General features: G+C 41.0%; 1 protein-coding gene across 1 annotated transcript; it reads left to right on the top strand.

Moving 5' to 3' along the window:
• Positions 1-2058: 2058 nt before the first annotated feature.
• Positions 2059-4167, top strand: LOC130745501 (uncharacterized). The gene is made up of 2 exons (XM_057597797.1): positions 2059-2714; positions 3603-4167. Exons 1-2 carry the CDS (start codon positions 2274-2276, stop codon positions 3960-3962), a joined length of 801 nt encoding a protein of 266 aa, XP_057453780.1. The 5' UTR covers positions 2059-2273; the 3' UTR covers positions 3963-4167.
• The last annotated feature ends 13527 nt before the right edge of the window (positions 4168-17694 follow it).

Below are 17694 nucleotides of genomic sequence, written 5' to 3' on the forward strand. Positions count from 1 at the left end.
TGCGGATTGGTGATGGGTTTTTGATACGCACTCTCTTGTGATATGTACTTTGCCTGTTTGCTTCTTCTGCTCAGGCTTTCCTATTCAATAATACATCTTTCATTTTCAAAAAAAATATATATTAAAATCATCTTTCGCCTATGTTAAAACAAAATATATCATCAATTCATTTCCAAACAGGCTTCAAACATGTTTAAATAATAAGTCAATAAATATATAATTTTAAGCTATTATCATAAAAATCTTGTGTAAAAATAATAGAAATTAAAATAATTTTATATTTATTTAAATATGGCAACATATTAGGCTTGTGAGACATTTTGAATGGTTTAAGTGTGATATTTTGAACTAAATTAATTTTGAGAAAGGCATTAATTTTATCTGATTATTAATTTGACCTGATCTGATTTGAGTTTAATATTAGTCATAGATCCATATCGACAGTCTAACCTACTTATATCTCTCAATTTAACTAATAAAAAACAGCGTTGATTCATATACACTAATATAGTGGCGGACAAGCAATTTGTGGCGATTCAGTATCTACTTCTATTTTGGTGTGTACAGAAATCATTTTTGAACGAAAAAAGATAAGATAAAAAATTAAATTAAAGAAAGTATTAATAATTTTTTATATCTAGTATAAATAATATTTTGATTATATATTTAGGAGGAGAAGAAGATGATTCCGTGTAAGCCCTGCTACCTCCCTTCGATTCAAACTAACTACTAGTGCTGGATCGATTAAGTCGGTAAACTGTGACACATGTGACCACTGACCACACCACCTTCATACTACGTGCCACCCAAAAGCAACACTGACAACCCAACTTCCATGCCACCGACACAAACGTGTCCACAACGCAATGGCATCTCTAATACCGTGATGGTGACTCTGCAAATTCAGTTAGTTCATCTACCCTTTTTGCTATTACCAAAAGTTCCAAACTGGATAAAATAATTAAATTAATCAAACAGATGCGAAATGTTTCATTATATTTTAAATAACAAATTTATGTCAAAAAATTTAAAACATATATGTTTTTTAGAAAGAAAAAGTTTATTAAATGCGAAAGAAGTCGAGATATAGATCTTTTTCGATAATGGATTAGATACAAAGTAAAGCAAAAACAAAAGTAGCACAACAAAAATAACAAACACCAACCTACACGATATACACACAAAAAGACCGTTAAAATAACGCAAACCAATCAACGCAAACTCTGAGACGCTCCATATGTATGTAGTTTAAAACATATGTTATTAGTTAAATTAATCTTTAAAAGATTTTTTATGTAAGAATCAATTTGATTGATTTAAAAAAAAATTGATTGAATAATACATATGTAAACTAACTTTTATTTTGATTTTGATTACTAAATGATTAACCAACTTGATGTAACTAATTTCACTATTTGTTTTATATATCTTTTATAAGTTTTAACATCACTCTGGATTAAAAAAAAAACCATCATAGATTCCTTTCTTGAAGTGAATGCTACTCGAATCAAGTAATTTAGGCATATTCAATCTTATTGTCTATTGAATTAAATTAAAGACAGTTTTTAAAAAAAGAAAACTATTATTTAACTAAGTTATGCATTAATTATTGAACAACAAGGTGTTGGTAAAGTAGAGCATTACATAATTTCGTATTTAATAAGTTATAGGTTTGAACTCTCTAATTTTTTTTAGATGAGATAATGTAAGTCTTTTGTAAGTGTTTGAGACAACTTTCTCTATCTTAAACTTGGACTAACACATCATCTCCATTATCCTAATTTTTTTTAACTCATGAAAAAAGTTATGCATTATTCATAACTCAAGTTCAAGACTATTAATTAAATTAGATCACCACTTAATTTTTATTTTTTTTTAATGGACCACTTAAAAAATTACATTAACTTTTTTCAGTCTTATTTATATAATATCAATTTGTAAAGGTTTTCCCTGTTCTTTATTAAATGATAAAGTAACTTTTGAACGTTACGCAACCTGTCTTCCCCATGCAACAACAATAAAAGACAGAAAAACATTCGATATTGAAAATCATTCTCACCCATTTTCTTCGCCATCTTTCTTTCTCCACCTTCCATCTCCATATTCCCCTTCCCCTTATTAGTATTCCACCACACACAAACCTTCTCTCTCTATATTGCATTTTTTGTTTTCTTCACAACTTCTCCACCATTGTCATTATTAACTCTTCCATTTTCTGCAACAAACATCTCATCTCACACAAACACCACCGCCACCGCTGATTAACATAAGCGATGGCGCCACGTCTCTGGACCTGCTTCGGGAGCAAGGGGAGCCGCGGCGGCGCTGAGGGAGTCACGCCGGAGGTATCCGCGGAGGAGCAGGGACGAGTGGGTCCGGTGGTGGTGGAGTTGTTCTCGTCACAGGGATGCGCCACGTCGCCGGCAGCGGAGCTGGTGCTGTCGCGGCTGGGGAGGGGTGATTTTCAGCTGGAGGTGCCGGTGGTGGTGCTGGCGTTCCACGTGGACTATTGGGACTACATGGGCTGGAAGGATCCTTATGGGTCCAGCCAGTGGACCGTTAGGCAGAAGGCCTATGTTGAGGCCCTTGGGCTTGACACCATGTTCACCCCTCAGGTTGTTGTTCAAGGTCAGGCCCATTGTGTTGGAAATGACGAGAATGCCCTTATTGAGGCCATCACAAATGCTCCTACATTCCCTGCTCCTTCATTCCAGGTTTGTTTGCAATTGCATCCCTTTTATGTGCCTGATTTCATTCATTAGGAGAAATTGCCATCCTTAGTTAGGCAAATTCTCAAACTAGAAGGCAATCATAGCTTTAATCAGGGCGGTTTGGGCATCGGTGAGCTAGTTCGGTTAAATCCACTATTTGGATGGGTTGGTTGGAAAATTTTACTAATATTTAATTGGGCATTTTTTGCTCGGCTCACCTAACTCGTGAGCTAAGCGGGTTGGAATTTAAGTTAGTCAAACTGCTCGTGAACCATGTTTTTGTAGCGACATATTGTAACTTTTAAACTTTCCGTTCCATTTTAATGACTCTACTCACCTAATCCACAAACTTGTTGTGGGTTAAGTCGGGTTAAGAATTTAGGATCACGATTCGTAATCTTAGATGATGTCTCATTCTTGGATTTCTTGTAGTTGGGAGTCCTTGCATTCATTGCGATCAAGGGTTCTCTGCCATCTGATCAAAATTCAATGACTCAAATTTAAAGAATTTTTGCATTCGTTAAAAAACATGATCCATTCTATTAAGATCGAACTGCCTGCATTTGTGACGGTAGTGCAGCCAACGGCACATAATCCAAATTCCTCATTCCCACCAAGAATTTAGAGGCTTATTAAAAAAGTGAGCTAGCTCGGCTCACCTCAATTTTATTCCCTCTTGTGGTGAGTCAACTCTTAGTCGGGGCTACTCACTTCACTTTGAGAGGCCTAACTTTTAAAATCAATTCTCACAAACCTTATGGCAAACATAGATTTAATTAACTTCATCGTATTAGCGACATTATTTATTCTAATCCTGCTTCAAATTTTTTGTTGTATGTTTTTTTCAACACTAACATTGTTAACTAATGAAGCAAAATTCTTTGGTTACAGGCAACATTTACAAGGCCTGCACCAGATTCATTACAAGTATCCCTAACAGGAGCATTGAAGACGAAGGTGGACAGTAACGGTGCCAATGTAATGGTAGCATTATATGAAAGTGGTTTGGTCACTGACTGTCCAAGAGGGGAGAACAAAGGGCGTGTTCTGTCCAATGACTATGTCGTTAGAAAGCTTGAAAAGCTCTGCAATGTCAAAGACATCTCAGCCAAGAAAACTGTATTAGGAACCATTGATTTTCCTCTGTGGAAAGGATTCAACAGCAGCAAATGTGGTGTGGCTGTTTTTCTTCAGAACAGCTCTCACCAAATTTTTGGATCACAGAGTTTTCACCTGCCGGATGATATATGAAAATGTTATTGATTAATTCATTAGTTTTATTTGATATTCTGGTTAATTACATTGGTCTTGATTGTTAGGATGTGTGTACAGTGTTATATGTATTGTGTTATAGGATAATATTTTGTTCTTTTGCACTTTTCCTTCATGATTGATTGTTGAGATGATTAGAAGATGGATAGAGAAATTTAAAATTGTGGGGTGCGCTATTTGATTATTTGGATCTGGATTTGGATTTGAATTTGGATTTAGATTAGATTATTACTGGTTAAACAATCTCATTCATACACAGACAAACACTCACAGCAATAAAGAAGCTGATGTGAAGGTATTACCTTGGTTGCTGTTTGTGGTTATTTTTATCTTGAGGAAGAAGAAGGGTCAGCTGGTGGTGAGGAAAAGGATGGTGGAATAAGAAAAATAATGAGTGAATTAGTTAATAGTGGGACCATCAGATTACAAGTTAATATGAGTTAGCCATGCCAGCAATTTCTATTAAATATTGGATCTTAAGTAAATTCTAGGACCATTTTTGCTTAATTTTGAAACTTGGGGATTAAATGTGGAAAAATAATTCGGAACCAAAATCTCCCAAACACTAAACTAGGGGGACCGAAAGGGTAATTAAGCTGGTTTAATCATGAAATTGATTTCTGTTGTTGCTTCTGACCATATATTGTTGATAATCAAGAAGTAAATCTGAAATATCATCAACATAATATTGATCAAAACTCCATTTAAGATGAAGTAATTACGCCTAAGACAAATGGCACAGTGAGCCATTACACTCTAAGCCTTCATGCTTCAGGTACAATGTCTTCTAAACTTGTGGACTGGTTGAGGGCCTCCCAGTGCCTTGATAAGCTTAGCTGGGATGATCGCTCTCTAAATGGTTGTGACTGTGGTGAGCAGAGTGTCTTGCGAAAATGGACTCAAGGGCAAACCATCATCAACCAAGGCAACAGAGAGAGAAGAGAGATAGAGGGATAAGAGATTCATTATCATCAATCCACACAATTTCTACAAGTGTATGATGGGTTATATAGAACTAACAGCCAACTAACTAAATATACCCCATATAGCCTCAAAATATAATGACATTTGGATTTCATCAAATGGTAAGTTGCTGATTTATAAACTAATGCAAGAACCTCAGAAATTATACAGGCACTTGATATTGAAATTTGTCTTGAATGAATAATTAAAGAAAATTTATCAAATTAGACTGCAGTAAATTATAAGACTGAACATTTTATGTAACTTCAAATACAGGCTGTGAAGCACGGGTACGGCATTTCTGCCCCCGCACCCGTACCGGGTGCGGGTACGCTCCGGTGCGCACCGAAAAACACCGGGTACGTCGTGGGTCATTGGGTACGTCGGCGGTGCGGCACAGGTACGTAATTGGGTACTCTGATGTAAAAATTGGCACTGGTCTCTGTTATCGTGTGTCTTTGCTGCAGTAGGATGGCTGAGATAGGATCAATAGAGTGGCGGGATTGGAGGGCTTGCAGTTCTTTTGTGCTGGATTCAGAGGTTAAGGAGTCGGGCAGGGAAGGGAAAGCCATTCATCTGTGTGATGCTTTCTCTCACTGCGTTGTTCTGTACTAGAGCAGCTAACGTAAGAGGAAAGAATAAAGCTAACCCTAGCAGAGCACTAAAAATGGTAAGATGTCATAAAAGGTAAATTCTCATTAAATGTTGAAAAAGGTGTCTCGTACAAGTTGATGACCTCCCCTTTTATAGAGGGTGTGGTCATGATATGGACTTTTCCTATATTTGGGCCTGACAATCAGGGCTCAAATCCCTATGCATGTGAGACAAATCCAAAAGAATCTTCCAGCTGGCTCGCGGGTCCACCTAAGGAAGAGCAAAGATATTCGTTGTGTCGTTGATTCCCGCCATGGATGTCTTCGTCCGGGTGATTGCTCATTTTGGGCGGGCATAAGCATCCTTTATGTCCCGCCCAGTCCACATGCCCCCAAGACATGAGGCTCGGGAAACTTGAGTCGAAATGTCTTTAATATGCTGCTTCGTCGCCCGCTTTTATTGTTCGCCTTGTGATGTGTCATGATATCACCATTCCTCGTGGTCGCGGGCATGTCGACACCTTCTTGTTTATTCATTTACCGCCATTTCGTTGTTCGTCGATATGGCGCCACTTTCATGTTCCTTAATGCATCGCCATTGTCATAACCGTCAATCACGTCTTTTCAACTGACGCACGTAATCCTTGTTTTCCGGGATTTCGTCATCATTTGCCATGAATGCAGTTTCCGGTGTGCGTCTCGAGGAGTTACATCTTTTCACTTCATACCTTTTCAAATTTCAAATCCCACGACTCTTTACGATCTTCTCCACTCATTCTCTCTCCTCATTTTTCCTCTATAAAAACCCCTTTTTACTTTTCACTTTTCACTTTTCTGAAACTCTTTCCCTGAAACTTTCTCTGCAATTCTTACTTTCTCCTCTTCGAACTCCGGCGAACTTCCGTCACTCCGGCCGTCGTCATTGCGCGGTGCTCTCCCATAGCCGACGTCCTCCTTACCCAATCTTCCACTTCTTCCTCCGGTGAGTTCTTTCTCTTTCTTGAAACTGTTCATCTTTCTCTTTTTTCTTTTTGAACATGTTCGTCTTCTTCTTTTTTCCTTTTGAACCTGTTCATCTTCTTCTTTTTTCTTTTTATGAAATTACTCAGTATGTCGTTGCAAAATATTAGTATTCCTTCCTTGGAACTTTCTTCACCCTCTACGGAGGGGGAAGTTTCTGCCCCCACTGTTATTGAAATTCACTCCTCGCCTTCTACTCACGAGGATTTCGGTCCCGCCGGCTCTGTAGATTCTATTCTCTCTTCTAATGGTGATTTGTCTTCACCCGAATGGCGTTCAAACGCGCATTTGGTTGAAGATAAATGTCTTTGGCGTTCCATCTGGGGCAGCATTGGGAGGATTAACTCGCTTCGAATATCTGCCCAAGGGTTTACGAAGATAAATCCCGCCACCTCTAATAACGAAGATCTTCAGTTGAATGTTCTTCCATGTGGCGAGGGTGACTGTGTTCTTTTACGCAGAGAGTCATCCGATGAATCGCCAGATTTGTTTTTCGTTTATGGTTATTTTTTCTTTGACTTGAATATCAAACTTCCATTCTCGCCTTTTATATGTCACGTTCTTTCCTTTCTGAACGTGGCGCCTTGTCAACTCCAACCCAACGCCTAGGGTTTTATCCGTTGCTTTGAAATTCTTTGCGAACATTTGAGTTTCACTCCCACCTACCCTTTGTTTTTCCTTTTCTATAAGTCAGTCACCACAAAACCTACATCTGTTAAGTGGGTTCCCCTTTTAGCCCGCAAGAACATGAGCCGATTCACCGCCCTTAAAAGCCATTACAAAGTGTGGCAGAAAAAATACTTCAAAGTTATGGAGTCGCCTGAAATAAAGAACTTGTTTCGAGATTCCGACAATAATCCTCTCTTCCCCTTTTATTGGACAAAAAATCCTCGCCGAAAAATCTCCGTTTCTTATGACGCCTTGGATGATTCTGAGCGAGGGATCGCCGATTATCTTCGTACACTGCCAGTAATCTCTGGTCATGACTTGATTGAGGCGTCGAAATCTAGCACTTTAAATCAATTTTTTAGTAAGTTTATAATCTTTGCACATAACTTGCTTTTCTTTTTATTCATGTGTTCTGTCTAATTGATATTTTCCATGCAGCTACGATGGGAAAAGGCAAGGTCGACGCTAACTCGCTTAAGATGAAGGAATATCTCGCCCAATCTGCTGCGGCGGCGAGGAAAAGGGCAGAGGCTGATCAGAAGAAAAAGAATGAAGGTGCTTCGGACTCTGATAACGTCAGGGACCCTAAGCGCCAAAGAACTTCAGGCGCTGCTGAAAAAACTGCTGGTGGTAAACATCACCAGTCAACTCTCAATCCAACCGGCTTGGCTTTCAAGAGTCAACCCGCGGAGAAAAAGAAGGGACATGACAATGTCCCGCCACCCCACCAGGACCCAAGTGTGTTGATCAACCGCCCGCTAACTCCCTTTAGCCATGCTGGCACTAGCTCGGCCATTGGTGGCGAGGCTCCTCCCCCTTTGCTGAGCTTATCTGATCCTCACTTCAATGGGCTGGACTTCATGGCTCGAACTTTTGACAACCGCATTCACAAAGATGTCTCCGGTCAAGGCCCCCCCAACATTGCTTCCTTGGCCATTTTCCATGCGCTTTCTGCCGCTAGCACCGTGGCGGGCATGGCGCAGTGTGTGAAAGAATTGCAGTCGGCCAAGAATCGTTTTGAGAAGAAGGCGACTGATTATAAGGCTGCATATGAGCGAGCAAAAGTCGATGCTGAGACAGCCAACAAACATTTCAAGTCTGCTGAGGAGAAATGTGCTAAGTTAGCTGATGACTTGGCTGCTTCTAACCTGCTCCTTCAGAAGACCAAGTCCCTGAAAGAAGCCATCAATGACAAACACACTGCTGTTCAGGCTAAGTGCCAAAAACTGGAGAAGAAGTATGAACGCCTGAATGCTTCCATTTTAGGGCGCGCCTCCCTCCAATTTGCTCAAGGCTTTCTAGCGGCCAAAGAGCAAATAAGTGTTGTTGAACCGGGCTTTGATCTTTCCCGCATTGGGTATCTGAAGGTGATCAAGGATGGTCAAGTGGTTGGCGATGATGACGTTGGCCTCGACCTTCTTCCTCAGTTTGATTCTGAAAGTGAGCCTGAGGAAGGGAATGGCGAAGATGGGAATGACCCGAACAAGAATGAGGATCAAGGGAAGGAAGACCCTCAAGCTGTCGCAAGCCAGGACAACAACGCCAACAATGAGAACTTGGCTTGAATTTATTCTGTTTTTATTGTTAAGTCAAAATTTTGCTTTGGGCTTTGCCCTTTTGTTTACTGTCGTTTTAAGTCATGTATGGGCTTCGCCCCTTTCTTACCTTTAATGAAGTTCATTTAAGTTCGTTTGTTGTTACCTTGAAGTTGTTACCTTGAAGTTGTTTTCCAAATTTTGTTGTTATTTAGGTTTATGTACCTTAGCCGATTTTTCGACGAGGCTTGGTTTCTAGTGGCCACTAGAATTGCCAAGGCTTGTAATATTTGATGGCGATACTTTCTTATTCCGAAAGGTTTATTTGCGGTATTATATACCTTGATACGATTTGCACTGCATAAGCTCGTAATATAAATCAAAAAATAAGCAAGTCTTGTTGAAATGATTTTTTCATTACTTTCCATACATAGGAACAATTGTTCCTTCATTCTTTACATATGCTGCCTCGTTAAAAACCTTTCCAAAGAAAGGGAAAAAGAGTGCGGCTTCATTCGCCTTTGTTGTTCCTTTTAACTAAAATACTGCTTCAAATGTGAGGCGTTCTATGTACGTGGAACCTTTTGACCGTTAAGTTGTTCCAATTTATAAGCTCCTCCTCCAACGTCGCCTATAATCCTGTAAGGCCCGCCCCAATTAGGCGAAAGTTTGTTGTGTTTGTCAGGTATAGTATTTTTTCGGAGCACTAAGTCTCCTACCCTCATCGTTCTGGGCACCACTTTTGTTGAGAATTTTCTTGCGACCTTCACTTTCCCCGCCTCATTCCTTATGTGCGCCTCCCGTTGTTCCTCAGGCAGCATGATTAGATTTGCTATCAAATTTCCCCCGTTGTCATTCTCATTAAACCGAGCCACTCGCCAACTTTGGTTTTCGATTTCCACAGGGAGCATGGCATCAGTTCCATAAGTTAAACGATATGGGGTTTCCCTCGTGCTTGACTCTTCAGTGGTGTTGTATGCCCATAGGACGCCTGGTAATTCTTCCGCCCAAAGTCCTTTCGCTTCATCCAGCTTCTTCTTTAAGCCTTTCAAAATAACCTTGTTAGCTGACTCGGTCTGTCCATTGGTTTGTGGATGTTCTACCGAGGCAAATCGCATTTCAATTCCCATTTCCGCGCAAAATTCCCGGGTGACATTACTTGTAAATTGGGTCCCATTGTCCATTACCAATGCCATGGGAACCCCGAATCTGCACACAATTCTTCGCCACAGAAAATTCCTGACCTTGACGGCTGTGATAGTCGCCACTGCTTCAGCTTCTATCCATTTGGTGAAGTAATCAACCGCCACGATGATATACTTCATTTGTGCCTTTGCTACTGGGAATGGTCCTAAAATTTCAGTCCCCCACATAGCGAATGGCCAAGGTGCCATCATGGTTGTTAATTCTTCCGGTGGAGCCTTATGTAGGTCAGAAAAGACTTGACATTTTTCACATTTCTTGACATAGTCCAGACAGTCCTTCTTCATTGTCGGCCAATAAAATCCTGCTCTTAAAACCTTTACTGCCAATGATTGCCCACCAATATGACTGGAGCACACTCCTTCGTGGACTTCGTCCATTATTCCCGGGGCATCCTTAGCGTCAACACACTTGAGCATAGGGGACATAATTCCCCGCCGATATAACTCACCATCCACCAGTGTGTAAAAGCTGGCCTCCCTACGTTTTGCTCTCGTGTTCAGATCGTCATCCTTTGGAGGGTTCTCTAGGAAGATCTTGATTGACTCCATCCAAGAAGGCTCGCCTTCAATTACTGACTTTACTGCTTTGAACTTTATTTCTACCAAATCAATGCTTGGGCGAGGCAGGGTTTCTTAAATGACTGTTTGATAATTGCCCAATCGCCCCGTACTTGCCAATTTTGCTAGCACATCAGCCCTCTCATTTTGACTTCTCGGGACATGTTCTATCCTAATATTTTTGATCTTCATCATTAATCTGCGCACCACTTCCAAGTATTTAGAAAGTTGTGGATCCTTCACTTGATACTCGCCTTTCACCTGCTTAACAACCAACTGCGAATCTCCTTTGATGAATAACTTCTTGACGCCTAACTCAATGGCTAGCCTTAAGCCGGCGATCAAAGCCTCATATTCGGATTGATTATTACTCGCCTTGAACTCGAATTTCAGAGATTGTTCGATGACCATTTTGTCTGGACTTTCAATAGTTATCCCAGTTCCACTTCCAGTGTCATTGGAGGATCCATCCACATATAGGACCCATTCTCCTTGAGTTTTCTCGCCCTTCGTGGGTGTTAATTCCGCCACGAAGTCGATCAAACTTTGGATTGTAACCTGGCCCCTCGGCTCGTATTGTATATCATATTCTGATAACTCAACTGACCAGCTGACCAATCGCCCTGATAAATCGGGCTTCTGGAGTACCTGCCTTAAGGGAACATCAGTTTTAACCTTGACTTGAAAACTTTGAAAATATGGCCTGAGGCGCCTCGCTGTTTTCAGAATTGCCAAAGCCGCCTTTTCAATTTTTTGGTACCGCAATTCCGCCCCCTGCAAAGTATGGCTCACAAAATATATAACCTTCTGCTTATTTCCTTCTTCCTGGAGCAACACCGTACTCACCGCCTTGTCAGTGACTGCTAAGTAGAGTGTCAAAGGAACGCCTGGCATTGGCTTGGAAAGTACTGGTAGCGTTGCTAATGTTTCTTTTAACTTGGTAAAAGCTTGTTCGCATGCCTCTGTCCATTGAAACTTCGTATTCTTTTTTAAACAGGTGAAGAATGGGGCCGCTTTGTCGCCCGCCATTGGCAAAAAACGTGATAAGGCGGCCATTCGTCATGTTAAACGTTGAACCTCCTTTACACTTGTTGGGCTTTTCATTTCCAAGATCGCCTTCCCCTTATCAGGATTCACTTCTATCCCCCTTGATGTTAACATGAAACCCAGGAATTTTCCCCCCTGAATCCCAAAAGAACACTTCTCGGGATTTAACTTCATTCTATATGTTCTTAATTGAGCAAATGCTTCCTTTAGATCATCGCCGTGGTCGCCAGCCCTGACCGACTTAACAATCATGTCATCCACATATACCTCCATATTCCTGCCTACTTGTCTGGAAAAAATTTTATCCATGAGCCGTTGGTACGTAGCTCCTGCATTCTTCAAACCAAAAGGCATTGTCTTGTAACAATAATTCGCCTGATTAGTCATGAATATTGTACTTTCCTCATCGGAAGGATGCATCATAATTTGATTATAGCCTGAGTAAGCATCCATGAGACTTAAAAGTTCATTTCCGGAAGCTCCATCCACAAGCTTATCAACATTGGGAAGCGGATACGAATCTTTGGGACACACTTTGTTCAAACTTGTGTAGTCCGTGCACATTCGCCATTTCCCATTTGCCTTCTTGACCATCACCACATTGGCGAGCCAAGTTGGGTACTGCACCTCACGGATGAATCGAGCCTTGATTAATTTCTCAGTCTCTAGTTGCACTGCCTTATTCTTTTCATCACTCATTCTTCGCCTTGGCTGGATGACTGGTGTCGCCCCTGGCCGTATGGCTAGTTTATGGGTTATCACATTGGGGTCAATCCCCGGTACATCATTGATGGTCCATGCAAAGAGGTCCAAATTATCACCTAAAAGGGCGATCAATCTTTTCTCTTGCTCATTTGTTAGACTGCTGCCAATCTTTAAAGACTTATCCTTGATTTGCACCTGTTTGGTTTCTTCCAGAGGTTGTGGGCGAAAATCATCAGCATCGTCTCTCGGGTCAAGACTAAACCCTTCTTATGGAAAAATTTATGTGATTCGGTGGCTTTCCTTGGCGGCCTTTCGCCCATAGAGCGCCACACTTCTTAAATAACACTCTCTTGCTGCGTTCTGGTCTACACGTAGTATCCCGACCTTCCCATTGCATGCTGGATACTTGACAGTTAAGTGAGCAGTTGAGATGACAGCACATAACTTATTGAGGGTATCTCGCCCCAGGAGTACATTGTAATTGGCTCTACACGCCAAAACTAGATACTTCACCTGAAATTTCTTGACGAACTCTCCTTCTCCAAAGGCAGTTGGTATTTCCACGTATCCCCGCACATTGACACGGTCCCCTGTAAATCCCACCAAGGTTCCTTTGTATGGTTTCAAGTCTGATTCCTTTAACCCCAGGCGATCAAAGGCATCTCCATAAATCATGTCCGCCGAAGATCCCTGGTCTAAAAACACTTTTTTCGTCATGTAATTGTTAACCCTGATTGTTACTACAATTGGGTCGTTGTCATGGGGAATAACATGCGCAAAATCCTGAGGGGTAAATATAATGGGAGAGTGATTCAACCAACATTCACCCTCGTACGCCTCATGTACCGAGTGTACTGCCGCCACATAACGCTTTCTAGCCTTGCTTGAAATTGCACCCCCTCCAAATCCTCCCGCAATGGATGAGCATTCCCCAACGGGATCGCCTAACTCTTCAACTATCTCCTTTCCTTTGCCTTTGTCCCCTTGTGTTATCTTAGCAGCCTCTGGTGTTGTTGTGTCTTTAACAAAATTTGCTAGATGGCCAGCCTTGATCAGGCGATCAATTTCCCGCCTCAAGTTCCAACAATTATCCGTGGTATGCCCCAACGCTTTGTGGTACTCACACCATCTGTTTGTATCCACATTAGCTGGAGGCCGCCGGGGAGGCGGTGGATACTGCACAGCATTTGTCTGCCCAACTGCTTTTAAAATGGTACTTAAGGGAGCATTCAACTTAGTAAGTGGAACTGGAGCTGGCGAGGCACCATGCTGGCCAGGTGAGGCTGCAGTGGGACCTTGGGAATTTCTGTGTCATGTATTTTGAAATCCAGGTTTGGAGTTTTGATATGGTCCAGGTCTTGGCATACGCGGAGTTTGTGCTACCCTGGTTTCCTTCCCTGCCTTGGGTTTTCTTGTGGAACACCGCCAGATTGGGCCTGCTTGCTGTCTTCCTCCCTCTCCTGTTTTTTCTGATCATCTTGTTCAATGAGGATGAACTCCTGAACGCGAGCGCGAAGATCCATCATGTCCCTCGCTGGTCGCCTCGTTAAGTCCCGATTCAAATCTCCCGCCCTAAGGCCATTTTTGAAAGACGCCAAGCATACATCCGGGTTATCCTCCTCCAACTGAACCGCCATCTTACTGAAGCGTGCCATGTAGGTTTTTAACTTCTCCCCTGGCTGCTGATGTATGCTGATGAGATCAAACATTGTTGCTTTTGTAGTTTTGTTGGCGGAGAATTGAGTCAGGAACTTGGTAGACAGATCAGTAAAATTGTCAATGGAGAAAGGCGGTTGTCTGATGAACCACTGCATCGCCATTCCTTTGAATGTTGAAGGCAATAATCTGCACTTCACCGCATCCGTTGCCCCACCAATTACCATTTTGGTGTTAAAATATCTCAGGTGTTCCATGGGATCAGAGTCGCCTGAGAAGGCGTCTAATGCCATTGTTTGTAGATGCTTTGGTATGTCTATCTTGGTGATGGCTGGAACAAAAGGTTGAAATTCGACTACGTCCTCTGCCTCAAGACGTTGTCCTTGCTTAAAATCTTGCCTCTGAGTTAGATACTCGACTTGGGCTTGTAACTGCTCGTTTTGGGTTTGCACCTTCTGCAAAGTATCTAACATTTGTTGCAAAGCCGCGGGCGTGATACCCGTCACTACTTCCTGCGTTTTCCGTGGAGCACTGGTTTTAGGGTCTTCTAAGTTAACATATTCAGGCGGCGTTGATCGTCGCCTGACACCTGGATCTGATTTGGCTATCAGATCTGAAGGTTTTCCCGGAGCTACGTTCACCAGCGACGCCGGTGACTGCGCCACTGAGTGGACCCCCTCCGAGGAAGCCTCCTACTCTTGCTCGTGAAGCATAGGACGATTGTTGTCTCGTCCGCCGCCGCGGCCGCCGTGACGTCCACCACCTCTCCGGCGATGATCACGGCGACCCACGCCGCATGAACGAGTCTCCATGAGTCGTAACTCCCACCTTCTACGTCACTGGTAGATCTAGGTTAGAGCCACAGACGGCGCCAATGTTCTGTACTAGAGCAGCTAACGTAAGAGGAAAGAATAAAGCTAACCCTAGCAGAGCACTAAAAATGGTAAGATGTCATAAAAGGTAAATTCTCATTAAATGTTGAAAAAGGTGTCTCGTACAAGTTGATGACCTCCCCTTTTATAGAGGGTGTGGTCATGATATGGACTTTTCCTATATTTGGGTCTGACAATCAGGGCCCAAATCCCTATGCATGTGAGACAAATCCAAAAGAATCTTCCAGCTGGCTCGCGGGTCCACCTAAGGAAGAGCAAAGATATTCGTTGTGTCGTTGATTCCCGCCATGGCTGTCTTCGTCCGGGTGATTGCTCATTTTGGGTGGGCATAAGCATCCTTTATGTCCCGCCCAGTCCATGCGTCTTTTGTTCTTTTGAGTCATTCCCCTCTGTTTCCCTGTTTTTTCCTCTGGTTTGTTTACTGCTTTGCTGTTTACTTTTGCATTTTCCTCCCCTCTTCTTCTTTGTCTTGAACTTTTTTACTTTTAGCACTTTTTGTGCACCTTAATACAATATGGCTTACCTAAAAAACTTTTTTACTAATTTAATAATTAAACAATTAAAAAAAATTCCCAACAAGTAAATAATACATAATTTACTTCTCTCACATTCTCAGTTCTCACCTTCATTGCTTCATGCCGTTTTTTCTCCTCAAAATTGTGCTATTGTCTATGTTAGAGGTTTGATTATAGCCTATATTTTCTATTTTTACTTCACTATATACATAAATGTACATATATCTATATTAACGTACTCGGCCGTACCCGCACCTAGGATTTTTTGAAAACGCCGTACCCCGTATCCGGTACCGTACCCGTACCCGGTACCGTACCAGTACCCGTGCATCCTAGGATACAGGAGATTTCATTTCATCCCCTATCAGATAACAAATGCTCTGCTAATTTGGAAAAAAAAATTGGCAAGCAAAAGCAACTAGATAGATTATTCATGAACAGAGAATTTACCATAATCATCTACAGCCATTTTATATTATCACAAAAACATTTGTCCCTGCTTTTGACTATAATAACTTCCAATTATCTTGATCCAGCGATGAATGAAGAAAGTAACATAAACAATGAAAATTACTCATAGCTTCAAATATGATATATTATACGAGGAATTTGGTACCTGATAATATAACTGGTTTTTAAACTTTTCTCGATGTAATTTCCTTTCAGAATGAAATGTTTAGGATATTTGGGCAACCATTCCTGCATGGAACACACACATTTTATGTCATTCTTAGTGGATAAACCAATCTAATAGCTTCAAAGTTTTTATTCGCAATGCAGCTGTGAACTCTCTCCAATGTACAACATCAAAATTTTCACAAATGTACTTGCCACTGACCCAACAACTTTAAGACAAGTATGATTTTCTTACCCATACTAAAGTAGTTCCAAAATCCCCCACAGTAAGTGTGATAACCTTCCTGAGAACAGGCAACAATTCATCGATGAGATCATGAGAACACATAGATGCCTTACTCCTTGAAGTGAATGAAAACATTAAACATCATGGACTTGCAAACAAGAAATGCTAAAGAAATAAAAACTTAAGACTGCAATTTTGTGATTCTGTTCGGAATTACTTTCTCTTGTCTGATGCTGAAGCATATCAACACGTTACACCATCAAGTAACAAGCTATCCATGGCTATTTCGGCTAACACATCCAAAAGAGCATTAATTTCAGGTTTCGTGACGTTAATTTTAGCAAGCACTTTAAGCTGCTCAGAATCATTGAGATTACAGCTCCTCAATGTGTTATTAATTACCCAAGACATCTCATTGTACATTCTATCATCATCTAGAGCACTAATAAGAGCAAGTACAGAGAACATGTGCGAAGCATGACCATAATGCACCATCTCCATGTACATATTATACGCCTTATGAACATTACCGGATCTACAATGTTCAAATATTAACAGGTTATACATTCCTCCATCTGTCTTATTTTTCAGGTGAAGAAGCATTGTGGTATGAGCTGTGGCTAAGTCGTCCGATAAATCCGTCATACTATAATCTTTAACAAGCTCTACCAGACTCTTAAATTCACTATTACTGCAGTTCTCTAAAAGAATATCATATACTGTGTGAGATGGCATAGACAAAAACTCATTAGAAGCCATATCCAAAAGATCCCTCTTAGCTTCTCTTGTCCTAGCTTTCTTATAAAGTCCATTAATAAATGTTGGAAAATTTCATATTTAGGTAATTTAAAATCCTATTTTACGTTAGTGATATGTCATTCTTAAAAGCTATATATTATTTTCTGATATGATTTAGATTTTAAGATATTTATCCTATTTTTATGCAAGGATTTGTTTCAGATTTGTTACACACAAATATCTTTCCACTCCTCTCTGATTTGTTTCACATGTTTCCTATTATTCTGATGCACGTTCTCCACTTTGGAAAAAGACGTTGAACAACCTCTATTTATCAGACTTGCAGAAAACGATTTTTCGATCTCCACCTTTAACATTCATCCTCTCTGAAAACTGTTTTTCCATCAATTAACATTCAAAGAGCACAGTTTGTTCATCAGTTCAGGGATCTTTCGCTGCACACGACAGATTCAACGGGTTGACGTATCTTGGGAGAGGAGCGCATCAAGTTCTTAATTTACCCAGTGCAGTTGGGGCGTTTTCTCTCTAAGGACAGCGCCTAGCGTGCTTCAACCCAGGCCACTCTGAACTCATTCTCTTGTTATTTTAATTATAGGCTTATTTGTCTGTTATGTTGCATTGATTGTTTCCTGCCTTGTCTGTTGTCTGCTGGTTTTCACGTGTTCAGTTTCTGTTTGTGTTTTCCACTGATCAAAATTTCTAACATTCTTAGAGAGAAAAGTTTTAATTCT

This window comes from Lotus japonicus, chromosome 3 (genome assembly GCF_012489685.1).
Source record: "Lotus japonicus ecotype B-129 chromosome 3, LjGifu_v1.2".
NCBI lineage: Eukaryota > Viridiplantae > Streptophyta > Magnoliopsida > Fabales > Fabaceae > Lotus > Lotus japonicus.